This window comes from Bos taurus, chromosome 28, assembly GCF_002263795.3.
Source record: "Bos taurus isolate L1 Dominette 01449 registration number 42190680 breed Hereford chromosome 28, ARS-UCD2.0, whole genome shotgun sequence".
Classification (NCBI taxonomy): Eukaryota; Metazoa; Chordata; class Mammalia; order Artiodactyla; family Bovidae; genus Bos; species Bos taurus.
The window spans coordinates 26,344,066-26,365,337 of NC_037355.1; the positions used below are offsets into that span (position 1 = coordinate 26,344,066).

The 21,272-nt window shown below is 51.1% G+C and overlaps 2 protein-coding genes across 6 annotated transcripts in view; one reads left to right on the plus strand and one right to left on the minus strand.

Annotated features, from left to right (window-relative positions):
* MACROH2A2 (macroH2A.2 histone) overlaps window positions 1-1,810 on the plus strand; it is a 52,781-nt gene extending 50,971 nt beyond the window's left edge. Inside the window, 1 exon segment of the mRNA NM_001076086.1 lies at window positions 1,000-1,810. Coding sequence (NP_001069554.1) covers window positions 1,000-1,165 — 166 coding nt within the window. The 3' untranslated portion in view covers window positions 1,166-1,810.
* Window positions 1,804-19,335, minus strand: AIFM2 (apoptosis inducing factor mitochondria associated 2). Of its 5 annotated transcripts, none has more exons than XM_024986698.2 (10): window positions 19,163-19,335; window positions 11,726-11,916; window positions 11,258-11,373; window positions 10,022-10,141; window positions 9,219-9,311; window positions 6,950-7,058; window positions 5,436-5,588; window positions 3,829-4,029; window positions 3,356-3,519; window positions 1,804-2,066 (listed from the first exon to the last, which is right to left on the minus strand). In XM_024986698.2, exons 2-9 carry the CDS (start codon window positions 11,901-11,903, stop codon window positions 3,368-3,370), a joined length of 1,122 nt encoding a protein of 373 aa, XP_024842466.1. In that variant the 5' UTR covers window positions 11,904-11,916; window positions 19,163-19,335; the 3' UTR covers window positions 1,804-2,066; window positions 3,356-3,367.
* Window positions 19,336-21,272: the final 1,937 nt, after the last annotated feature.

Consider the following 21,272-nt stretch of genomic DNA (forward strand, 5'->3'; position numbering starts at 1 on the left):
TCCTCACATGTAGCATGGCCTCTCCCTTTACACTCACAGCCAGAGGGAGTTATTGCTTTAATTTTGAACACCCTCTCGAGAGAGAGTCCTCCATAGCGAAGATATGATTTATAGTCTGAAGATGTTACGGCTGAGTCACACCGGAAGGCGGAGAGGGAAGGAATGAGGCTTAGCTTCCTGCCACAATTCTATCCCAACCCAAGTGGGCAGTGCTGGGTCTCCATAGCCTGGCCTGGAGATGCTGTGAATGGAATTCTCTGCATACAACTGCGACCACTCGCCAGGATGTCCTGGGCTGGGACATGACAGCTGACCAAGAAGAATTCTTATCAGGCCAGCCCATCCCAGACCCACCCAAGGGGGCCAGGGTGTCACCACGATGGTTGGGTCCCTGGCAGAGAGCTCTCCTGTGGCATCCTGGGGCTTGGGGCCCTGCCCAGAATCATCACTGCTGAAATTACATTGGCACATCCACATGGGTTAGTGAGAGGAAGGTGAAATGCATGAGACAGGAATTAATGAAGACGTCCCTCTTTTGAGCATACATTTGTGCCCTTTAATAAATAATCCGTTTAGCATGGAACCCAGTTTTGAGGGAGCTGATTAAAACTATACAGGCTTTCTGCAAGATCAGGTCTTTTAAATACTGAGTTGGTATTTTTTAAAGCTAAGCCAAACTTGAGTCAGGCCACATAGATTCAAACACTGGGCTCCTCACCATCCAGCCCTAAAACCATGGTGCCTCTCTGAGCCAGTGCGGCACCTGTAAAGTGGGGACAATGACCTTTGCCTGTCTCCTTCCCAGGCTGTCCCTCTTCTGGGGTCAAAAGAGATTGTGTGTGGACCCCCCTGCACACAGTAAGACCTTGAGTGACAGGAACAAGGGCCTGGTGCCAAGATAAGAAGCAATCACATTGCCACCACCCCGGGCTGAGGGCAGAGTTCCTTCATGGGCCCCAGGACCAAAGTGACATTGGCTCCTCTTTCCTTTCGGCACAGAAACTGCTTCCCCAAACAGACAGCAGCCCAGGTGACCCTCAAAGCCATCTCGGCCCACTTTGATGACTCGAGTGCATCCTCGCTGAAGAACGTCTACTTCCTCCTCTTCGACAGCGAGAGCATCGGCATCTACGTACAGGAGATGGCCAAGCTTGATGCCAAGTAGCCGCCCTGCGCCCACAGGCGGCCACCATACTCACCAACGGGAATCAGGAGGATCAGAGTCACAGGAGCGGGGTTTTATCTTTAAAAGGAGAAAGGAAGGTTGACGGCAGGGGAGCGGAGGGCAGCGGAGAGGGAAGCGGGTAGCAGGAGCTGCAGGAGCAGGCCCTGCCCATGGGAAGAGCCCTCTGCATTTCTGTTATTTTATATTCTCGTTAAAAAAGAGCCTCAGTCCGTAATTAACCAGGTCTCCACCAGGGTTTTCTTTCTATGTGTTTTCTTCCTGTTGTTTTAGAACTTTTGGAAAAAAAAACACAGACTTTGTTTAGATTTATAGCATTGACTTTTACACACACACAAAATCCTTTCAAAATTCTTAAAATCTGTTTCTCCTTTTTTTTTGCAAGGGAAGAGGGCGGAAAAAAAAGTGACTTGGGCTTTGTTGGCTGTCTGTATTCAGTGATGGGAGAGAAGAAAATTAGAAAGGCATCTCACTGGTGCTTTTTTCTGTTTTAGTGCCCCCACCTTTAACCCTATAATATCTGTAACTACTCTTAAAAAGATTTGCTTCAGGCTTTTTTTTGTTTTGTTTTGTTTTTTTTAAAGAAAATGAAAGGAAAAAAAAATAAAAGATCCAGTGTCTTTCTTACAATATATTCTTTTATTGCAACTTTGTCCTCAGTTTGGAGAACTGTGTCCCCATGGATGGACACTTCTAGAATGTTATAAATAGAACAAGGCCTGTCACTACAGGACAGAGGCTTCCACCACGGCAGGCCCCGGGGCAGACTGCACGCAATGGCTTGTGTTTCTCAGGCAGCAGGTCCCGCTTGCAGGAAGGGAGCCTGGTTGGTTGTGGTCCGCAGGAATGGAGGCCTGGGTGAAGCCTCCATGGGGTGGCCATCCTTTGGGAGAGAGGCACAGTCTCTCTTAAGCATGGGCAACGGCATGGAACAGACTTGGGCCACAGCCCAGACAGGATAGACCACAAGACCCCAGTGAGGCTGGTATCCTAAGAATTCTGGCCAAGGACCCAGAGGTTACCATTAAAAGTAGGCAGGGAGAGACAGGGTGGGCCAGGGCGGGACCTGAATTTATTCAGATGAACTCATCAGCCACTCCTGCCTTAGGCTTGTGGTCCCAAATAGGCTTGTCCTGATTAGAAGTCCTCTCTCTAATAGAGGAGTCAACTTTTTATTTTTTATACCTTAACATCATTGTTGGCAGGCATTATTGCCACAAGGCTGAGCCTCCAGATAAGTGACATTGGGACTGGTCAGGAAATCAGAGGAACAAAACCACAGGGTTCCCACAAGGTACTCCTGCCCCAGCATCAGCTGGAGATTTGTCACAAATTTGCCCATGACTCTAGCCTGGAAGCATGCAGGGGTTCCCCTGCTGAACCCCAATCTATTCCCTGAATGTTAGCCAGATTGCAACCCATGAAAATGGTCACGTTAGCTTGGCTGCCTTTCCTTAAACACCCCCAGCAGCTGGTAGAACGGACTAACCAGGAGGGAAATTTCATCTAATGCTTCTTAAATATAACCTATGGTATATAATCAGGATCTAAAAATAGAAATAATGTTTCATGAAGAATAAAGATGGTATGGACTAACAGTTTAAAAATCAGGCTTCTATTAATCTGAGTGTTGCAGGATGTACAGGCCTCCCCACCCCCATGTGATGGGAGAGGTTGGGATGCAGGCCATCCCTCCATCCCAGCCCTCTTTCCTTAGCTGGTCTTGAGCAGGCCCTCTTTCCTGCCCTTACAGATAGGGAGATGCTTCCTGCCACCAGGAGAGGGAGCTCTCTCCCCTACTCAGTGCTCTGAAAGCCACATACCGTGCATGTGTGTGCACGTGCGCATATGCACACACACACACATCCAAGAGGAGGCTGGGGTAGAGAAGGCAGGCTATGCCCTTCAGGAACAAGTGAACCCTTCAGCCAGCATGAGTGCAAGAATACCTTTCCAAACCCAGAAAGAGTTCCTTAGGGGTGTCTTTTTTAACATTAATATCCCTCTCCCTCTCCCTCTCCCAGTTTTTGGTTTTCTATAAATTGTATTTCTGGTCAGTACTTTACTGACATCTTACTCCAGGAAAAGAGCTTTTGCCCTTTGGCATTTGTCAAGTGGGTACCATCTGTCAGGAAATCTGATGCCCAGGCAGCGGTGGTACCTCTCTCTCACCCGGATTCCCCATCAGGGTGGAGACTGTTTCATGGTTTTCCAGCTCGTGGAGACCAACAGGTCCCGGCTCTTGGCCAGCCGAACCATAAGCCGCCCCACGTAGAAGCCGCTGATCTGGCCCACGCCGTCATTTCTCCCCATGGCCAGGAGGAACGTCAGTGAACCTGTGGAGCAGAAACACGCACGCAGTCTAGAATCCTGCTCACTGTTCACGGGCCTGCAACTCCCTGGGCACAAACTCTTCCCGGGGCCTTCAGTGTCGGGGCGGGGAAATGCATATGGCTTTCAGGAAGTTGGCCAAGTCCCCAGCATATCTTCCTAGAGCTCTGGGTTGGGGTTGGGGGTGTGGGGGCGGGTTTCTATGCCTAACTTTGAGAGTGTGTTCTAGCGTTCAGGCATCCTAAAGTCCACAAAAGCTTCTCCACATCTAACCCAAACTCTCTTAAGACTGTGCCGCATGTGGGGTTCCTGACCTGGCTTGTAGGTTTTGAGGGGCCTCTGTTTCATGGAGTTGACAATATTGGCCACGGCGACGTTGGCGTGGAGGCTGGCATGATAGGCCATCTTGGGTTCCCTCACGTCGGCGCAGTCTCCAATGGCATAGATGTGGCTGTAACCTTCCACCTGGAGGTACTCGTTTACTCTCAGAGCGCCGTTGCTGGCTAGCCGATCACCTGCCAGGAAGAACCAGCCTGAAACCAAGATCCTGAGCTGCCGTGGCCACCTGAACCACAGTAAGGCCTGGCCATGGTGCTGGTCCGGCCACCCTCTAAAGACACATCCTCAAGAGCAAGTCTCCTTCCTGGTTTATTTCTGCCTGACCTCCCCACCTCAGAACGCTTCGTGCAAAGGTGAGGTTACAATTCTAGGGTGGAAACTGGTCAGAAATATTGGAAAGGGTCACTTCTTACAAAGCACTTGAGTCTTTATAAGTTACCACCATCAACAAGAATTCACTTATGATGATTAAGTGACAACCTAGGCAAGTCTTGGATTTCCTTCTGAATGAGGATCAGATTTTTTTTAAATAAATGCAAGGCTTTAATAAATGATAAAATTTTCTTTATAAGGGACTTAAACAATTTATCTTTGGAAATATAACATTAGGACCATTAGATGTTAAGTCCTGGGATCTCTGTACATTTTAAGTCCTCAATCCCACCCCCAAACAGCCAGGACAGGTTTCTTTCTGGGATTGGATCATTCTTTTCCGCTAGACACACAACAGGAGCTTCTTATCTAGAAAGGTACTGGGGAGCATATGATGGGGACCTGGGGACACGCCCACAGTGGGGCCTGAGAAGGAACCACTGAGTCTCCAGCTCACAGGTGGAGCCATGGGTCCAGCTCCCTCATCTCCATTTTAGTTCAGTAGGTCAATGCTGAGCTTTAAGAACAAGAGGTTTCATTATTGCCCCCATTCTTCAAGATTGTTCCAAGCTCAAGTGGTCAAATGTCTGGGTCAGGATTTTGGGAGAGCGGCACCTATGGACAGAGAAAGGCCTGACCCTGGAATTTCCCCTGCATCTGCAGAGAAAAGTAAGTACCCAACTCTTTGGGACCCTATGGACTACAGCCCACCAGGCTCCTCTGTCCATGAGATTTTCCAGGCAAGGATACTGGAGTGGGCCACCATTTCCTCCTCCAGGAGATCTTCCCAACCCAGGGATCAAACCCGGGTCTCCTGCACTGCAAGCAGATTCTTTACTGACTGAGCTACAAGGGAAGCCCAGAGAAAAGTAGAAAAAAGCAGAGAAAAGTAACAAAGCAAATCATTCTCTCTGAAACCTGTTTCCATCTCTCACCACTAGGGGCGCGGGATCCGATTTTGGAAGAGTCTGGTCACTGGGCACCTTGAGCTAAGTCACCATCAAAACAGAAGAGGGAAGCACAGCAGGAGTGGACCCAAACTTGAAGTTTGATGTCACCATTCAGAAGACACCAAATGAGCCGTTGAGATAGCGTTGGGGTGGGGGGCAGAAAGCCGATTCCTGGGGCAGAGTCCTGCAGGACCTTCCCCAGGGGCTGGAGAGAGAAGAGGCAACCTGCGGAGGGGCCCTCCGCTCAGCCTCCCACTTACCAAACGCGCTGCGGTAGGCTGCACTGTTGATCTTGATACCGTTGCAGACAATCACCAGGTTGGCATCTACCTCCGTGCCTTTGTCCGTCTGCACCTTGATGCACTCGCGACGCTCGTTGACAGGCAGTGCCTCCAGGTTGCTCACTCGCTCGCCTGTCAGGGGAGGCTCGTTGACCAGGAGGCTGGCAGAGGGCAGGTGTGTCTCCAAGGCCAAGGCCCAAGCCAGGGCTGGCCTAACAGCTGGACACAGTGCGCTCTGCAGCCCTGAGAAGCACCAGCGGGACATCTGGTCCCAAGGGACCCAAGGGGAGGCAGGTTCCAAGAAGCAACTTGGGGGAGTGAGGTTGAGTTTCCCAAGAGGTTCTGCGAAAAGTTATTTGAGGAAAACACCTCCCTGAATGTGCGCTCCACTAGCCCAGCCAGGCAGGACGGGCCCTCCAGGTTTATCCCCGTCAGGGACAAGGGAAGCCGAGGGGTCCACTGTCCTTGCTGCCTGGAGGAGGGCTGTACAGCCACTTCCATGAAGCCCAGGAGCCGGGAGGGCTCTCACGGAGCACACACCTCACCCTCCCAGCAAAAGGTGAGAGGGTCGGGCAGTGAACTGGGGGGGTCACACCCCCGGAACAAGAGCCCCACCCTAATATGCTGGGTAGATCTCTTCCCTCCTGCTCTAGACAAAAGCCACACTCCACCACCCTTGAAAACTGAAAGTGTTAGTCGCTTAGTCGTGTCTGACTCTGCGACCCCATGGACTGTAGCCCGCCAGACTTCCTCTGTCCATAGAATTCTCCAGGCAAGAATACTGGAGTGGGTTGCTGTTCCCTTCTCCAGGGGATCTTCCTGACCCAAGGATCCAACCTGGGTCTAGATTCTTTACCATCTGAGTCACAGGGAAGTCCCACCACCCTCAAAATACAAACCAAAAACACCTCTTCTCTCCACCAAAGAGATATCATTGCTATGTTGTTGCTAAGTCACTTCAGTCGTGTCCGACTCTGTGTGACCCCATAGACGGCAGCCCACCAGGCTCCCCCGACCCTGGGATTCTCCAGGCAAGAACACTGGAGTGGGTTGCCATTTCCTTCTCCAATGCATGAAAGTGAAAAGTGAAAGGGAAGTCGCTCAGTTGTGTCCGACTCTTAGCGACCCCATGGACTGCAGCCTACCAGGCTCCTCCGTCCATGGGATTTTTCAGGCAAGAGTACTGGAGTCGGGGGCCATCGCCTTCTCCGAATTCAGGTCAAATCTTTTACGTGATTTTTAAACCATTCAACAAATGGGTCCCACCTGTACTCCATCCAAAGCAACAGCCAGGACAGTGCTGCCTCCACGACACAGAAGTCTGTCAGGACCGGGGCCTTGGCCCTGCCCAGACACACCTCCAGCAGGACAAGGGGCTAAATGGGCACTGAACAGAGAGCCTGGGCTGAGCGCGGCCACCCTCACTCGGACTGTGGGAAGAGACCAAACCTCTGCTGGGGAGAGGGGCCGGGCAGGAGGGGCCTTGCACGTACTCAGCAGCAGCTGCACGCCTTTCCGGAGCAGGATCTCCTTCACTTCCTGCCGGACACAGGGCAGGAGCTCTGTGTCTGCGAGGGCCATCTTGGAGTGAATGAGAGTGACCTGAGGGCAAAGAACCACAGGGCAAAGAAAAAACACTGAGTCTCCCCCTCACACAAAGAGGCCTGAAAACATAGCGGTGCTTCTCCCCCACCTCCTCCCAACTTCCAGTCTACAGGTGAGGAATCTGAGGCCCCAGAGAAGTAGGTGGCCCACTGGCAGACCAGTTATAAGACAGTAAGGAATCCGCCTGCTATGCAGGAGACCCGGGTTCGATCTCTGGGTCAGGAAGGTCCCCTGGAGAAGGGAATGGCTACCTAGTCCAGTATTCTTGCCTGGAGAATCCCATGGACAGAAGAGCTTGGTGGGCCACATTCCATGGGGTCGCACAGAGTTGGACACAACTGAACGACTAACACTTTCACTTTCAGACCAGTTAATGGTGAGCTGGGCTGGAACCCATATGTCCCAGACTAGAATTCTTTCAGATGTGCCAATGCTTCTTGACACATACCTCATCGAGCACCATGTGGAAAATGATTTTCAAGCATCCTTGGGCACCTACACAGTCTCTATGTAAGCCATCAACACTCTGTAAATCAGGCTGACATTTACACTAAAGCTAGTTCTAAAACTGGTGCTTCCAGGCATGTCTATTTGCTGCCTGGGTCAGTGCAGTGACGTGGAAGGCGGCCTGTAGAGATGTTCAGAGCAGACTGCCTGGGTTGAAATCCCATCTCAGATATCCACTCAGACACCTCCCAAAGACTTCATATGGTGGACAGTCCCACTCAGAGGAATTCTGTAATGATGAAATGACAAAGTAGAAAGCACATAACTCAGCACACGTACGTGTATACTCAAGTCATGTCTCTTTGGGTCCCTATGGACTGTAGCCCACCAGGCTCCTCTGTCCATGGGATTTCCCAAACAAGAATACTGGAGCAGGTTGTCATTTCTGCCTCAAAAGGATCTTCCTGACCCAAGGATTGAACCCGCATCTCCTGCATTGGCAGGTGGGTTCTTTACTGCTGAGCCACCTGGGAAGCCCCAACTCAGCACATACTGACTCCTTAATAAAGGGTAACTACTATTACTCTTACCTGTCTACTAATTATAAACATACAAGAATTATACTGAGTTATTTACTACTTCAGACCAGTCTCTACCCCATAAATCAAAATTAATCAACTTCTACATCAGTCACTCATAATAATTTCCAATAAATCATCAAAGAATAGGCATATAATTAAATTAGCCTATATTGATCTTACTTTTCAAAACCAACCTGCCTTTCTCTAGGGAAAAAGAACCAGCCACAGGCTCCATGTGGCTCCCAGAAGCTGATCTGGCATCAGCTACAGGCAAGCTCTCGCCTCATGGATCCATAATTGCTGAGCATCACTCAGCCCCAGGCTGAGCCTTTACAGCCTGCTGCCTTTCTCTCCAAGATGCCAGAAAGATGCCTCTATCCCTCCACAAACGGGAGCAGGGCCATGCTCTCGTGGGCAGAAAACAGTGCTGGCCAGTCCTTCCCCAGCAGGGGCTGTGAGGGGTGCACTGCAGGGTCCCCCTATCTGTCCAGGGAGAAGACTACTGTCTCTTATCCAGAAAAAGTGTGTTAGTGTTAGTCGCTCAATCATGTCTCACTCTTTTGCAACCCTATGGACTATAGCCTGCCAGTCTCCTCTGTCCATGGGATTCTCCAGGCAAGAATACTGGAGTGGGTTGCCGTTTCCTCCTCCAGGGGATCTTCCTGACCGAGGGATCAAACCCAGGTCTGCTGCATTGCATTGCAGGCAGATTCTTTACCGTCTGAGCCCCAGGGAAACGCGTCTCTTACCCAGACAAGACACTAATGAGGGAATCTGTGACCAAGCCGGTTGTCAGCCAAAAGAGGTAATCAAAGTTTCTATCACAAGGAGAAATTGCTGCAGGGCACATGGGAGTTTGTAATGTTTCCCCCCTGGGCTTGATCCTCTGGGTTGGCCTAGAGGGCAGAACCCGTCACTGAACGTTAGGGCACACCCTAGCTCTCCAGGAAGAATTCCCAGCAGAATGGGACTTTAGGGGGGCCCCTGTACAGAGAGCAAGAGATGGGAAACACCTGCTCCCACTTTATATTAATGGGACTCCCTTCCCAGGCCCTGAGCAAATTCTGATGTTCATTAGACAAAAAAGAAGCCCACTTTTGGGAGTTCAAACCCAAGGTCACTGGCCTACCTCTTTCTCAGGGTATTCCGTTTTAATCTCTGCTGCCATCTCCACTCCTGCAGAGCCTCCTCCCACCACCACAATGGACTGTGAGCGCTGGACCTGGAGAAGCAGGAGATGGAAGCATACCCTCAAGTCCACCCCACCTCTGGGTCCAGACTAGGAAGCGGGTTCCTTGACCAAGGAAGCATAGAGAACCCTTTCCAAGTTCAGGGTCCAAATAAGCTTCCTGGGGGTCAGGCTCTTGCTGGGTGTCTCCCTGCATTTCTTACTAAGCTCTCACTGCCTGCCCACCTTGCAGATAAGCAGATCTGCCTGAGTTCATAGGCTAGGTTCTTAACTTCAAGTCTAACATCTGCTCATGACTATGTGAGAAGTTCCCCAGGCCTCTCAGTGGCTTTGCAGAGAAGGAAAGGCCTGATCTCAGTCACACGGCTGCATGACCTTCTCTAGATCCCCATGCCTCATCTATTCAGTGGGGACAGACCCATTCCACCCACCTCTCAGGATCCCTGTGAGAACCAAGAGCATGGATCCAAGCCTGCTCTGTAAAACATATGCCCTGTACAAACAGCAGCCAATAGCTACACGAGCAGGTCTAGATGCCCATGTCCAAACTTCAAGACAGGTCCAAAGGTCTTCCCCCAGGAGCCTCTTTCTGGTAACTCTGCATCTCTACAGTGCTCCTGCAGCCCCAGACACCTTCTGGGGGCTCCCTGCTGCCGCCCCAGGTGTCCCACAGCTGTTTCACTCTCCAGGGCCCCTCCCCCAGCTCTGTCCTCAATCCCCGCCCCTGGCAGTGGGCAGCTCACCTGCGTCACCATGTCCTCATAGGCCTGGATGGCCATCTGCTGGCTGGAAACCTGGTTAAACTTGCCCGGGAAGAGCCCAGTGCTGCCCGTGGCCAGGATGAGATGTGAAAAGGGTAGGGCCTGGGAGGAGCAAGGGAAAAAAAAAGGTGAGGGTAGAGCGTGGCTTCTGCATCCAACCCCAGGCTCCACCAGGCAAAAAACTATTTCTGGGGAATAAGTAGGATTCTAGCTTCCAATGTGGAGTTAGTCTAGAATCTCCCTACTACTACATTTATTCTAGAAGAAACTTCCCCCATCCTGGCCAAAAGAAGAAAAAAAAGGGGGGGGGAAGGAAATCCCTTGGGCTGGCCAAAAAGTTCATTCATTCGGGTCTTTCCATAAGATGTTACAGATTAAAATTGACAAAGGCAGAGCTGCTCTGATGGGAGGGAGACTGGAGGGTCTGTATCCTACTCAGCCCGTCACTCCCCCATGGAGGCCTGAGATGCCCTCAGGGACCCAAAGCCACAGGATAAGGAGGTTTTCTATCATCATGCCAAGCAGAGGTTCTATAGTCTTAAAACTGATTCAAGGAGGACTAATTCACAAGAAACCACACACTCATTAAAGACAGGAATTGGAGCCCCTTTGTCCAACCCCCACTTAGCTTTGACTAGAGCAGAGGGCCAGGCTGGAGGGGACCCTCCAGTGGGTGGGCAGGTGGCGGCTCACTGACAGATTTCTGGTCCCTTGGGGATCCACCAGGCACTGAACTTATGCCATGCTGAGGGGCACAAACTCCAGGAGGAAAACCTCTGCACCCCTCCCCCACCGGGTGATGTGGGATCGTAGCACCTACCCTTTGATTCCAGACAGCAATGGGGCCTCTGGGCTGGGCAAAAAAAACTGCCTGGGTCCACATGTTGGTGGAGTCTTTCCAGCTGTGGGGTCTTGGGCAAGGCTCTTAAGGTTGGGGTGCACCTCCCTCCCAGGGTCACATTGGGCATTAAAGGAGAATACATGAGGCTTCAGACAGTGCCTGGCATACAGGGAGGGCTCCAAAAATGTCTGCACCACTCTCCTGTGGCCGCTGGGGTCTGGCCTCGGCTCAGGAGGCATCTGCTATCTTCCAGGCACAGGGCAGGGATGAGGGTGCCTCGTCCCTGAGGAGACCAGCCCAGGTATCCTCCCACCAGCAACCGCATCCCAGGGGCCTCCTGAAGTCAGCTGAGAATGGTCAGCCCCTGCTGGACTCACCTGGCCATCCTCCAGCAGCACCGTCTGATTCTTCAGGTCTATCTCGACCACCAGGCCCTGTCTGAAGTTTTCCTTGAAGGTCACCGAGTAGGAAATGAATGTCTTTTTGGCAAACCCTGGGGAATGGATAGAAAGGAGGTTGCAGTATAAAGCTGCCCACAGGAGGCCAGAATAACTCAGAACCCGTCCTGAGCCGCATGCCAACAGTGACACCAGTGGTTAAACGACCCCTGGGTGGCCACTACACCCTAAAGCACCCAGTCTGAGCCCCAGGCCCTCAAGGAAACTCACACTCTGACCTCTGGGGCCTTCGTGTGGTAGCTGCTTAAGGGCAGGGACTTCACATTCCCCAGAGCTTGTCAATGGTGGAATTTAGGCACCTTGCCGTAAAGGGAGAAAACCACCCTCTGACCCACAGTGGTGAATAGGCCACTGTCACAAAGAATGCCCCAGAGAGGGGCCCCTTACCACTCTCCACGGAGGCCCGGAGGGCTGCCACGTTGTGGTGGAAGGAGTCCTTCATGTCCACCAGCACAAACGGGATGTTCAGTGCCTGCAGCTGGCTGGCGGCAGCGATGCCACCAAAGCCCCCGCCCACAATCACAACATGCACGGCTCCCGCGTCCATCGAGACCTGGGACCCCATCTCGGACTGGGCACTACTGGGATAGGAGGAAAGACCACATCAGATTCAGGGGGGCTCAAGGTTGAGAAGGCAGAGGTGGGCCCACAGCAAAAAAGGCCTCAAATGCCAAGACTTGATCTTCTGAAAGCATGCAATCACCTTTCAATGAGACTCCAGTTTTTGTAAAATTTGAATTAAATTCCAAAGGAACAGGGGGTATCCTAATTCCATCTCATCCCCCTAGCCCCCCAGTTCCCTTCTCCAAGGCATCTACTGTTACCAAGTTTATATGAATCCTTCCAGAAATATTCTGTGCACCTGCAACCATGATTATTATTTTTTTTTGCACACATGAAACAACTATTTTGCACTTATTTTCACTCATTAATATATTCATTCAGTCAATAATATCAATTAATGAACCTCTTGCTCTTTGATGTGTTCTGTGCTGTGGATGCCGTAGTCAGAGACAGACAGAAAGATAAGGCTTAGCCCTTGTAAAGGGAGGATTTCAAACTCAAAGGGCTGGTGGATGATGTGGGAAGCTGGGTGTGCACAGTACCAAGGAACAGTGGGTATGCCTCTGGGGAACTGGTGATCAGAGGCCACATTAAAGGAACAAACAGAATTCTTTAAGGAGCGCAGTAAGCAGACAGTGGCCAGGTTCCACCCAGCTCACAGGTCACCAGCTTCAGCCCCAGGTCTAAGGAGATCAGTTAACCAGTAAGACAACCAGCCTATAAAATAGGCTGCAGTGTGAGGCTATGACAGTGGGGTCAGGAGGAGGGGGCTGCCGGAACAGAGGAGGTGCAAAGGGACTGCTGGGTGACATCCCCCAGGAAAGAGGGGGCAGAAGGGAAGCTCTGCTGAGAGACGAAACAGTGCTGGTTAAGGACCAAGAAGGAAGTCTGCGGGTGAGAAAGAGGCTGGAGAAGCGCTGATCATGAGGGCTTCAGGGAGAGCGGCAGGTGATGCCCAGGAAAGGGGACCTGCAATCAAAGAGAGCATGTGCAAGGAAAGAGGGCCAGGTCTGCAGGCCAAGTGCGGCCCAGGCTCACACACACGCATGAGCACAGCAAGGAGGAGTGGAGAGGAACCAGACAGACAGCAAGCTGCCAAAAAGCGATGCAGAAGCGTGTTCCGGCCCACCTTGTACCCTCAGGCAGCACTGCAGGCAGCTGGAAGGCCACCACTCTGCCCTGCATCGTCTGTGTGGTCTGGGGCACAACACCTCCCCTCTCTGGGCCTTCATTTACCCTCTGTAATGGGAGGGCCAGCCCGCAATGTCCTTGAACAGTAGCTTTCCAAGACACGGTGGTCCCCAGATCTTCTCACACTTATGGGGGCAGCTTATGGTTGGACCTCCAGGCACTGTTGCCATTGGTATTCAAATACACACTAATTTCTCTTCTGGGGAAGTAAAAACCTGGGTGAGGGAGGGCAGATCTGGCATAGGACATTGGAGGGAATTTTTAACTTTGCCTTTCATTGACTAAATGGTCCCCAATGTGTTGAAACTTATGCATTCTACCATTCTTTTTAATTATGACTTTTTTTAATTGGAGGAGAAATATCAATAACCTCAGACATGCAGATGACACCAACCTTATGGCAGAAAGCAAAGAACCAAAGAGCCTCTTGATGAAAGTGAAAGAGGAGAATGAAAAAGTTGGCTTAAAGCTCAACATTCAGAAAACTAAGATCATGGCATCTGGTCCCATCACTTCATGGCAAATAGATGGGGAACACAGTGGCTGACTTTAATTTTAGGGGCTCCAAAATCACAGCAGATGGTGATTGCAGCCATGAAATTAAAAGATGCTTACTCCTTGGAAGGAAAGTTATGACCAACCTAGACAGCATATTAAAAAGCAGAGACATTACTTTACCAACAAAGGTCCATCTAGTCAAGGCTATGGTTTTTCCAGTGGTCATGTATGGATGTGACAGTTGGACTATAAAGAAAGCTGAGCACTGAAGAATTGATGCTTTTGAACTGTGGTGTTGGAGAAGACTCTTGAGAGTCTCTGGGACTGTATGGAGATCCAACCAGTCCATCCTAAAGGAGATCAGTCCTGGGTGTTCATTGGAAGCACTGATGTTGACGCTGAAACTCCAAAACTTTGGCCACCTGATGCAAAGAGCTGACTCATTTGAAAAGACCCTGATGCTGGGAAAGATTGAGGGCAGGAGGAGAAGGGGATGATGGAGGATGAGATGGTTGGATGGCATCACTGACTCAGTGGACATGAGTTTGGGTAAACTGCGGGAGTTGGTTTTGGACAGGGAGGCCTGGCATGTTGCGGTTCATAGGATCGCAAAGAGTTGGACACGACTGAGTGACTGAACTGAACTGAATTGCTTTACAATATTTTATTGGCCTCTGCCATATGTCCACATAAATCAGTTTTACAAATGAGAAACTGGCAGGGCTGGGACCAAAACAAGCCCCCCAGCATGTATTATCACCTTCACGGTCCCAGGCCCTCAGAAAGGTTGTCTAGATATAGCCCGAGGAGTGTCCATCAGGCTGAATCTGTCAACTGGGCCAGGACCCAAGAGGACCCCAGGGACCAGCCAGGGACAGAAGCAGACACCAGGAGCTGAACACCAGGAGAAGGGGGCCTGGGAATGTGGCAGGTGGTCAGGCAGGCTATGGAAGGGGTACATTTCACCTGCCCCCTTCAACATGGCCCCCCTCTGTGCCAGCCTGCCCTTGGGGCCAGCAGCCAGTGAGGAGGTCAGAGAACCACCCAGAGAGCTCTGCTTCCAAAGCCAGGGGATCATAGGACTAAGAGAGGCTACCAGCTTGTTGGGGAGAGGGGTCCACCATGGGCCATCCAGGGAAGCTTGAGGTGGAGCCTTGAAAAACAGCTGAAGCCAGGGGCCTTCATCACAGAGAAAACAGCTTAGGCCAAGAAGTCCAGTGGCAGGAAGGGAGAGGGTGTGAAGGGTTCAAGGAGCAGGTTTGGGCAGCCAGGAAAGCAGGTGACAGGGCCCAGCACACACAGAGGACTGTCATGTCAGGCCAGTGTCTGGGCCTACAGGCTGCCCTGAGGTCCTCACAGGGAAGAAAGCCCCGTGAGCCCAGCACAGGCTGGACAGGCAGTGAGTTAGTCAAACGAGTTGAACTCCTGCTCCCTCAGCGCCCCCGGGATCATTAACTGGATCCCCGGAGGGCAAACCCTGGCCTCGCCCAACTAGGCACAGCCCTCAATAAATGTAAACTGATTCTCTAGATGTCCAGGTCCAGAGTGTGGGGCCTGAGCACACACCCAGGCCCAGGAAGGGCTGCCATAGCCGGGTTGGGGAGGGGAGGCATTTCTGAGCCACAAGCTGCCTGAGGCCCCTCTCCTGGAATCCGCCCTTCTCTCTCCTCCACTGACCCCTGACACACCCACTTGCGGACAGGGGGCCTGGCAGCACTCCAGCCCCATTCCACCCTTTTCCTCGGCAGCCTCCCTCGCCCAACACTCTTGGACACCCTCCTTTCCCTTGGCTCATCCAATGCCAATTCTCACCTGGGCCCAAGGACAACTGGACTCCCCTCTGATCAGCCATGACCTACTTTTCCAGACACCTAAACCCTTGGCTTAAGTCACGGATCTGCACTCCCAGGCACACAGCCTGTAGGCGCTCAGAAAGCAAGTTGCAATTGGTGATGTTGAACTGTAGGTTCTAATGTAGTAGCAGTGCTGGGCAAACAGCTTCAACCAATGGGCAACTCCATCAATCAATGGAAACCTCCACCAATGGGAGATTATAGGCTACGCTATTATACACCCGTACGATGGAATATTCTGGAGGCAATTTTACAGTGGAAGATTTTTTACGCGAAAAGTTTGTTCATGATTCATTTGCACCCACAGATTATACAAGACCAAGAGAGAACCATAACATAAACTATGGTCTCTGGGTGATTATGTCAATGTAGGTTCATCAAATGTGACAAATGAAGCACTCTGGTGAGTGATGTCAATAATGGAAGAGGCTATGCATGTGTCGGACAGAGGGCCTATTGAAAATTTCTATGCCTTCCACTCAGTTTTTCTGTGAACCTATGACTACTCTAAAAACATCATAAAGTCTTAAAAAAAAAGCTTGTCCATGAAAAAGTTGGACAATAGAACAGCACATAGAGCCTGATCTCACTTGTGCACCACCAAGCACAGGGACCTAACTACACCTACACACATACACGGAACGATGACAACAGCAGGCATCACTGAGCTTTCAGCAACATCTGTGCATTCAGTAGCAGGGGTCCCTCTTCATTTTGGCAAGAACTTCAGGAACTTGCCCAAGATTAATCCTCAGCAATTTGACCACATCTGCACTCTAAACCTAAATGCTAACAGTGCTTGCCAGATGAAGTTTTTACTTTCTTCTTTGAGCTTTTCCCCTCTTTTTTGGTATTGTTTGAATATTTTTAAGCGAGTATGCCACTTTACAGAAATAATAAAGTTTTAAAGACAGAGCAGGCCTCCTACCACCTAATTTTCTAAATTGAGATATTTGGGGGATTTCTCTGGCAGTCCCTGGACTCTGCACTTTCACTGCCGAGGGCCCAGATTCAATCCCTGGTCAGGGAACCAAGATTAAGTAAGCCATGCGGTGCAGTGAAATGTTTTTCATATATTATGAAATTCACTATCTTCGAGTGTACAACCCAGCGGATTCTAGTACATTCGTAAAGTTGTACAACTGTCACCACAATCTAATACCAGAACATGTTCATCACTACTCTCCCTAAAAAAGACTCCATATCCATTAGCATTCGTTTCTCATTCCTTCTTTCCTCCAACCCCTGTAATCATTAATCTTTCTGTCGCTAAAGATGTGCCTATTCCATACCTTTTGCTTCTCGTTTCTTTTGCCTTGCATGGTATTTTCAATATTCATCCAAGCTGTAACTTGTATCAGTATTTCATATTTTTTTTTATGGCTGAGTAATATTCTATCGTATGGAGATAGCACACTATGTTTATCCTTTGGTCCACTGATGGACATCTGGGTTGTTTCCCCCTTTTGGCTAAAGTGAATGATGTTGCTATGAATGTATAACTCTGCATGAACAAAAAAATTCTGTTGAGTATATACCTGTGAGTGGAATTGCTGGGTCCCATGGTAACTCTAGACTTCACTTTTTGAGGAACTGCAAACCCACCATCTGATTTTACTAATCATCAAGCCAAGAGAATGAGCACAGAGGATCTTAACGGAATCTTCCCAGATGCAGAAATGTCAGCATAAAAGAAGGTCCAAGAGAACAGATGCTCCCTGTCCAGCAGCTCCTAAGAAATGCTGTCTTTGCCCCTTCCCCAACACGCACACAGTGTGGTTTATACTCAGATTTTCTCAGTAAATCCTGTTTCCTCTGCCAAGGACACTCAGCCTGATCCCAACGGGACTCTTCTGCAATAAAACAAAGGGCTTTTAGGAATCCACTGAAAAACAAGGAAGTTACGTTTTGGCCAAAGCTGTGAAGAGGTCACGCCTCAGAAGACACACAGCGGGAACCATGTGGGCTCTGATCAAAGGGTGGATATCACCCCAGAATTGTTTCATAGAGATTACAAATAAAACCCACCGCTTTCGAAAGCTCACTGGTTATGCCCAAGGTAGATTCCATAGCCATTTCCAGAGTGGCTGACCTGGATGAGAGGGCCTAGCGTGCGTGTGTGCGTGCGTGCTAAGTTGCTTCAGTCATGTCTGACTCTTTGAGACTCCATTGACTGTAGCCTGCCAAGCTCCTCTGTCCAGGGAGTTCTCCAGGCAATAATACTGGAGTGGGTTGCCATTTCCTTCTCCAGGGGATCTTCCTGACCCAGGGATCGAACCTGCATCTCCTGCATTGCAGGTGGATTCTTTACCACTGAGCCACTGGGGAAGATCTGAAAGGGCCTACAGAGTGACTCAAAACACCATAAACATACCCCTCCCCACGGGAGAAGGCAGAGGGGTGAATGGCCTCCCTTGCTGGACACCAGGGCCCAGGCTGAGAGTGGGCACTCCACAGTCAGCTCCTCAGGAAACAGATGCAGAACAAAACCCCAAAAGACAAGTTTCCAAAAGGGACTCAAAGTCTGAAGAAGGGGTTGTCGTTTCATGTCCCAGGAGAGGGCATTTTTTGGACAGACAGGTTCCTTCATGTGTCATATAGCCGCTGGTGCCAAAACCCAGGGCACACAACTTGTACAGTCTCCTGGGAGCCAGTCACTTTGTGGTTCCCTTAACATCCCCACAGTCTGTGCCTGGACCCTGGCTTCCTCATTTCACCACCAGACACAGAGATCAGGCTGGCCCTGGAGCATACCTGCTCTGCCCAGCCCCTCACTTACCTGCTGGATAGTCCTGAGCAAAGGCCCATCCAGCTGGGCCTCATCTACCCCTCTGAAATAGACCCTCCAAATGCGAGGTTACTGACTACTCCTTGGAGGCCTCTGAGAGCTTGGGGGCACTTACAACCCAAGGAGGCCTTCTTGATGTTTTAACACATTTACATATTTTGAACACAAAGTGCAGAGCTGGGACAAGTGGAAGCCCCTTCCCAAACTATGTCTGAACCTCTGCCCTGTGCCTGCCCTGCTGTGGGACCATCAACTCCCAAGCGCCTTGCCCCTCCCAATCTCATGGTACAATCAAGGGGCAGAGAGAGTGTAACCAGAGGGGAAAGACAGGGTATATTTAATGGGTGCTTTGAAAGAAAAATACCAGACATCAGGCACCAAAAGCAGCTCCTGCTGGATCAGGAGTTGCTGGACCCCGCCGGCCCATCCGAGTTACTTGAGTCACCTTTGGCCTTAGTTTCCGGGAAAGCTGGAGCTCCGTGGAGAAACGGACCTCCCAGTGCACCCTGGAGCCTGTGAGCACTGGGTAACCCCCGCATTTTCCTCCTGACCCTGAGGCTTTGCTCCTGCCTTGTGACACCGGCTTCAGTCCGCCCACGGCGGCTTCCACCATCTAGGCGCGACCCTCGGAGCCCTCCCGGGATGGGCGAAGGGGGAGGGTGTCTGTCTTACTTGGGAAGACTTAGCACGGATCTCCAGGGTGCAGGGTGAACGGGATGACAGGCAAGTTTGCTCCATCCTCGCTGGAGCAAACTTCCCCCTTGACTTTTGGGGGACCTGGGGGGCGGCAGGCCTGAACCCCGCTTCCCATACAGATCGCCCTCTCCTCCCGAGGCCACATCGGGCGCCCCGGCCCCCGACGCTGTTCCGGGCATCTTGGAGCCCAGCAGGTGCGGGGGTCCCGGAGAGCCCGCCCGGCGCGCCCCTCACCTGCAGGAAGCCTCTTGACGCTCCCGCTCCCGCCAGCAGCTCCCGTTGTCGCCGCCCGGCCCGAGGCCCCGCCCGGGCCGGCGTGACTCGGCGCGTCCGCCCTCCAGCCTGGGCTGTGCCCCCGGCGGCCCCCCGGGGAACTGCAGCCGCCCAGAAGTCAACCGCCCCAACCGTGTGCCCTTGACCCCTGCGGCTGAGGCCGCCCGCGCTGCGCCGGCCCGGCTCCCCTGCCGGACCCCCTACCAGTCGTCGTTCCTTGGAGCTCGGGCTCCGACGCAGGCTATGGGACCTCGGCGGCGCGGATCACCAGCCTTCTGCCCTGGCTTAGGTAACAAGCTGAGCACCTAATCCATGTCTGGTATTGTGCTAGGTGCGCGGGGTGGGGACGAGGGGTTGTAAAATGTAGAACAAGACAGGTATGGTTTCTGCTTTCCTCGAGGTTGATAGTCTGGGGAAAGATACTAAGCTGCAAAAAATAAAAAATTATATATATATACATATATATATGTGTGTGTGTGTGTGTATATATATATATATATATATATATATATATATATATATATCACTAATTGCAGTAAGAAAGACTGGGGGCAAAAGAAGGGTGCCAAGGCCTCTCTCCAAGGATAAGTTAGCCCTGGGCAGAGAGGAGCCAAGTATACTCTGGGTGTGCAAAGACCGAGGCAGGATAAAGAACTGACAATGGGGGCATTGCAGGGGAGCTTGGGGACAGAGCAGCCCAGCGTGGCAGGATGGCACAAGCCTCCAGGCCCTGGTGAAGACTGTCCAGGGCAATGGGGAGCCACTGCTGGGTTTGTTTGTTGGGTTTTTTTTTGGTGGGGGGGGGGGATTGGTTTGGTTTTGGTTTTGGTTTATTTTTGGTCACAGCATGAGGGATGTTAGTTCCCTAACCAGGGATCAAACCCATGCCCCTGCAGTGGAAGCGTGGAGTCCTAACCACTGACCACCAGGGAAGTCCCACTGCTGGGTTTTAAGCAGAAGAGTGAGGTCTGAGTTATGTTGGAAGGTGAAAAGATAGGGGAATGAAAGGCTGCCTGAAACTGGGGGAACTAGGAGGAGAAGAGTCCAGGGGTAAGAAGAAAGTGGTTGGACTCAGATCTGTCAAGAAATATACTGATGCAAACTGGAGGTAGGATCAAGCCAATGTGGTGACAGATAAGCCATCTTCTGGAGAAGGAAATGGCAACCCACTCCAGTGTTCCTGCCCGGAGAATCCCACAGACAGAGGAGCCTGGCAGGCCACAGACCATGGGGTCGCCAAGAGTCAGACACGACTTAGCGAAATGGCAAAGCCATCTTCATCTATTTAATGCAAATATTAGCACTAACACGAAGCATTGTAGAAGAGTTGATGGGAAAAAAAATAAAGAAAAGGTTCAGTGAGATCATTTGTGTGACGTGTGTTAGTATGTTGCCTGGCACACAGCAGCAGAGTACAGAGCAGCCATTTATTACAGCTCTTTGATATAAGGAAATTAGGTTGCCCAAGGCTATGACACAGAACACTGGCAGCTTCCTCTCTCCCAGCCCGGTGCTCCTTTGAATAGTACCCTTTATTGCCTTGGTTTTCGTGACTGTTTATGCTAGAAGTAAGCATTTCTGTACCTTTTCCAAAAGCTGTGGTCAGAGGTCTTGTTTTCAATACTCCTGGCATAGGGAGTGTTGTGAGCAATTCCATCTAAAGGATGCTGGTACCCAGAATCATCTCAAGGTGGAGAAGAAGCTGGCATCCTCCCATGAACATCCCATGCTCATTATTAGCCCACACACCTCAGGCTGCATCTGCTGGTCCTTTGGAATCCTCCCATCTCCTCCCATCCAGCTGGCACCCTGCCCAGTGAGAACATGAGCTGAAGAAAAGAATACAGTCAGAGGCATAGGAGTCTGCACCTCCTTCTCTCAGGCCTTGAGGTCACAGAAGAGCAGCTGTGCCAGAGTGTGGAGTACAGAGAGCCCATAAGCCCTGCCTATCCCACCCCTGCCTCTCAGGGATGCATCAGAGAGCCCCGAGTTGGCTTTGATGTTCTGGGCGCAGTGAGCTTTCATTTGTCCTGGGCTTTGCAAACTTCCAAATAGCTTGTATCTCCTCTTA

What these genes read in the sequence shown, in the direction of transcription:
- AIFM2 (XM_024986698.2), bottom strand. Translation starts at nt 11,903, where the DNA reads ATGGGGTCCCAGGTCTCGATGGACGCGGGAGCCGTGCATGTTGTGATT. An exon ending in CCGGGCCTCCGTGGAGAGTG is followed by an intron (nt 11,374 to 11,725) that starts GTAAGGGGCCCC and finishes TCCATTCCCCAG; the next exon opens with GGTTTGCCAAAAAGACATTC. An exon ending in CCTCAAAACCTACAAGCCAG is followed by an intron (nt 3,520 to 3,828) that starts GTCAGGAACCCC and finishes TCTGCTCCACAG; the next exon opens with GTTCACTGACGTTCCTCCTG.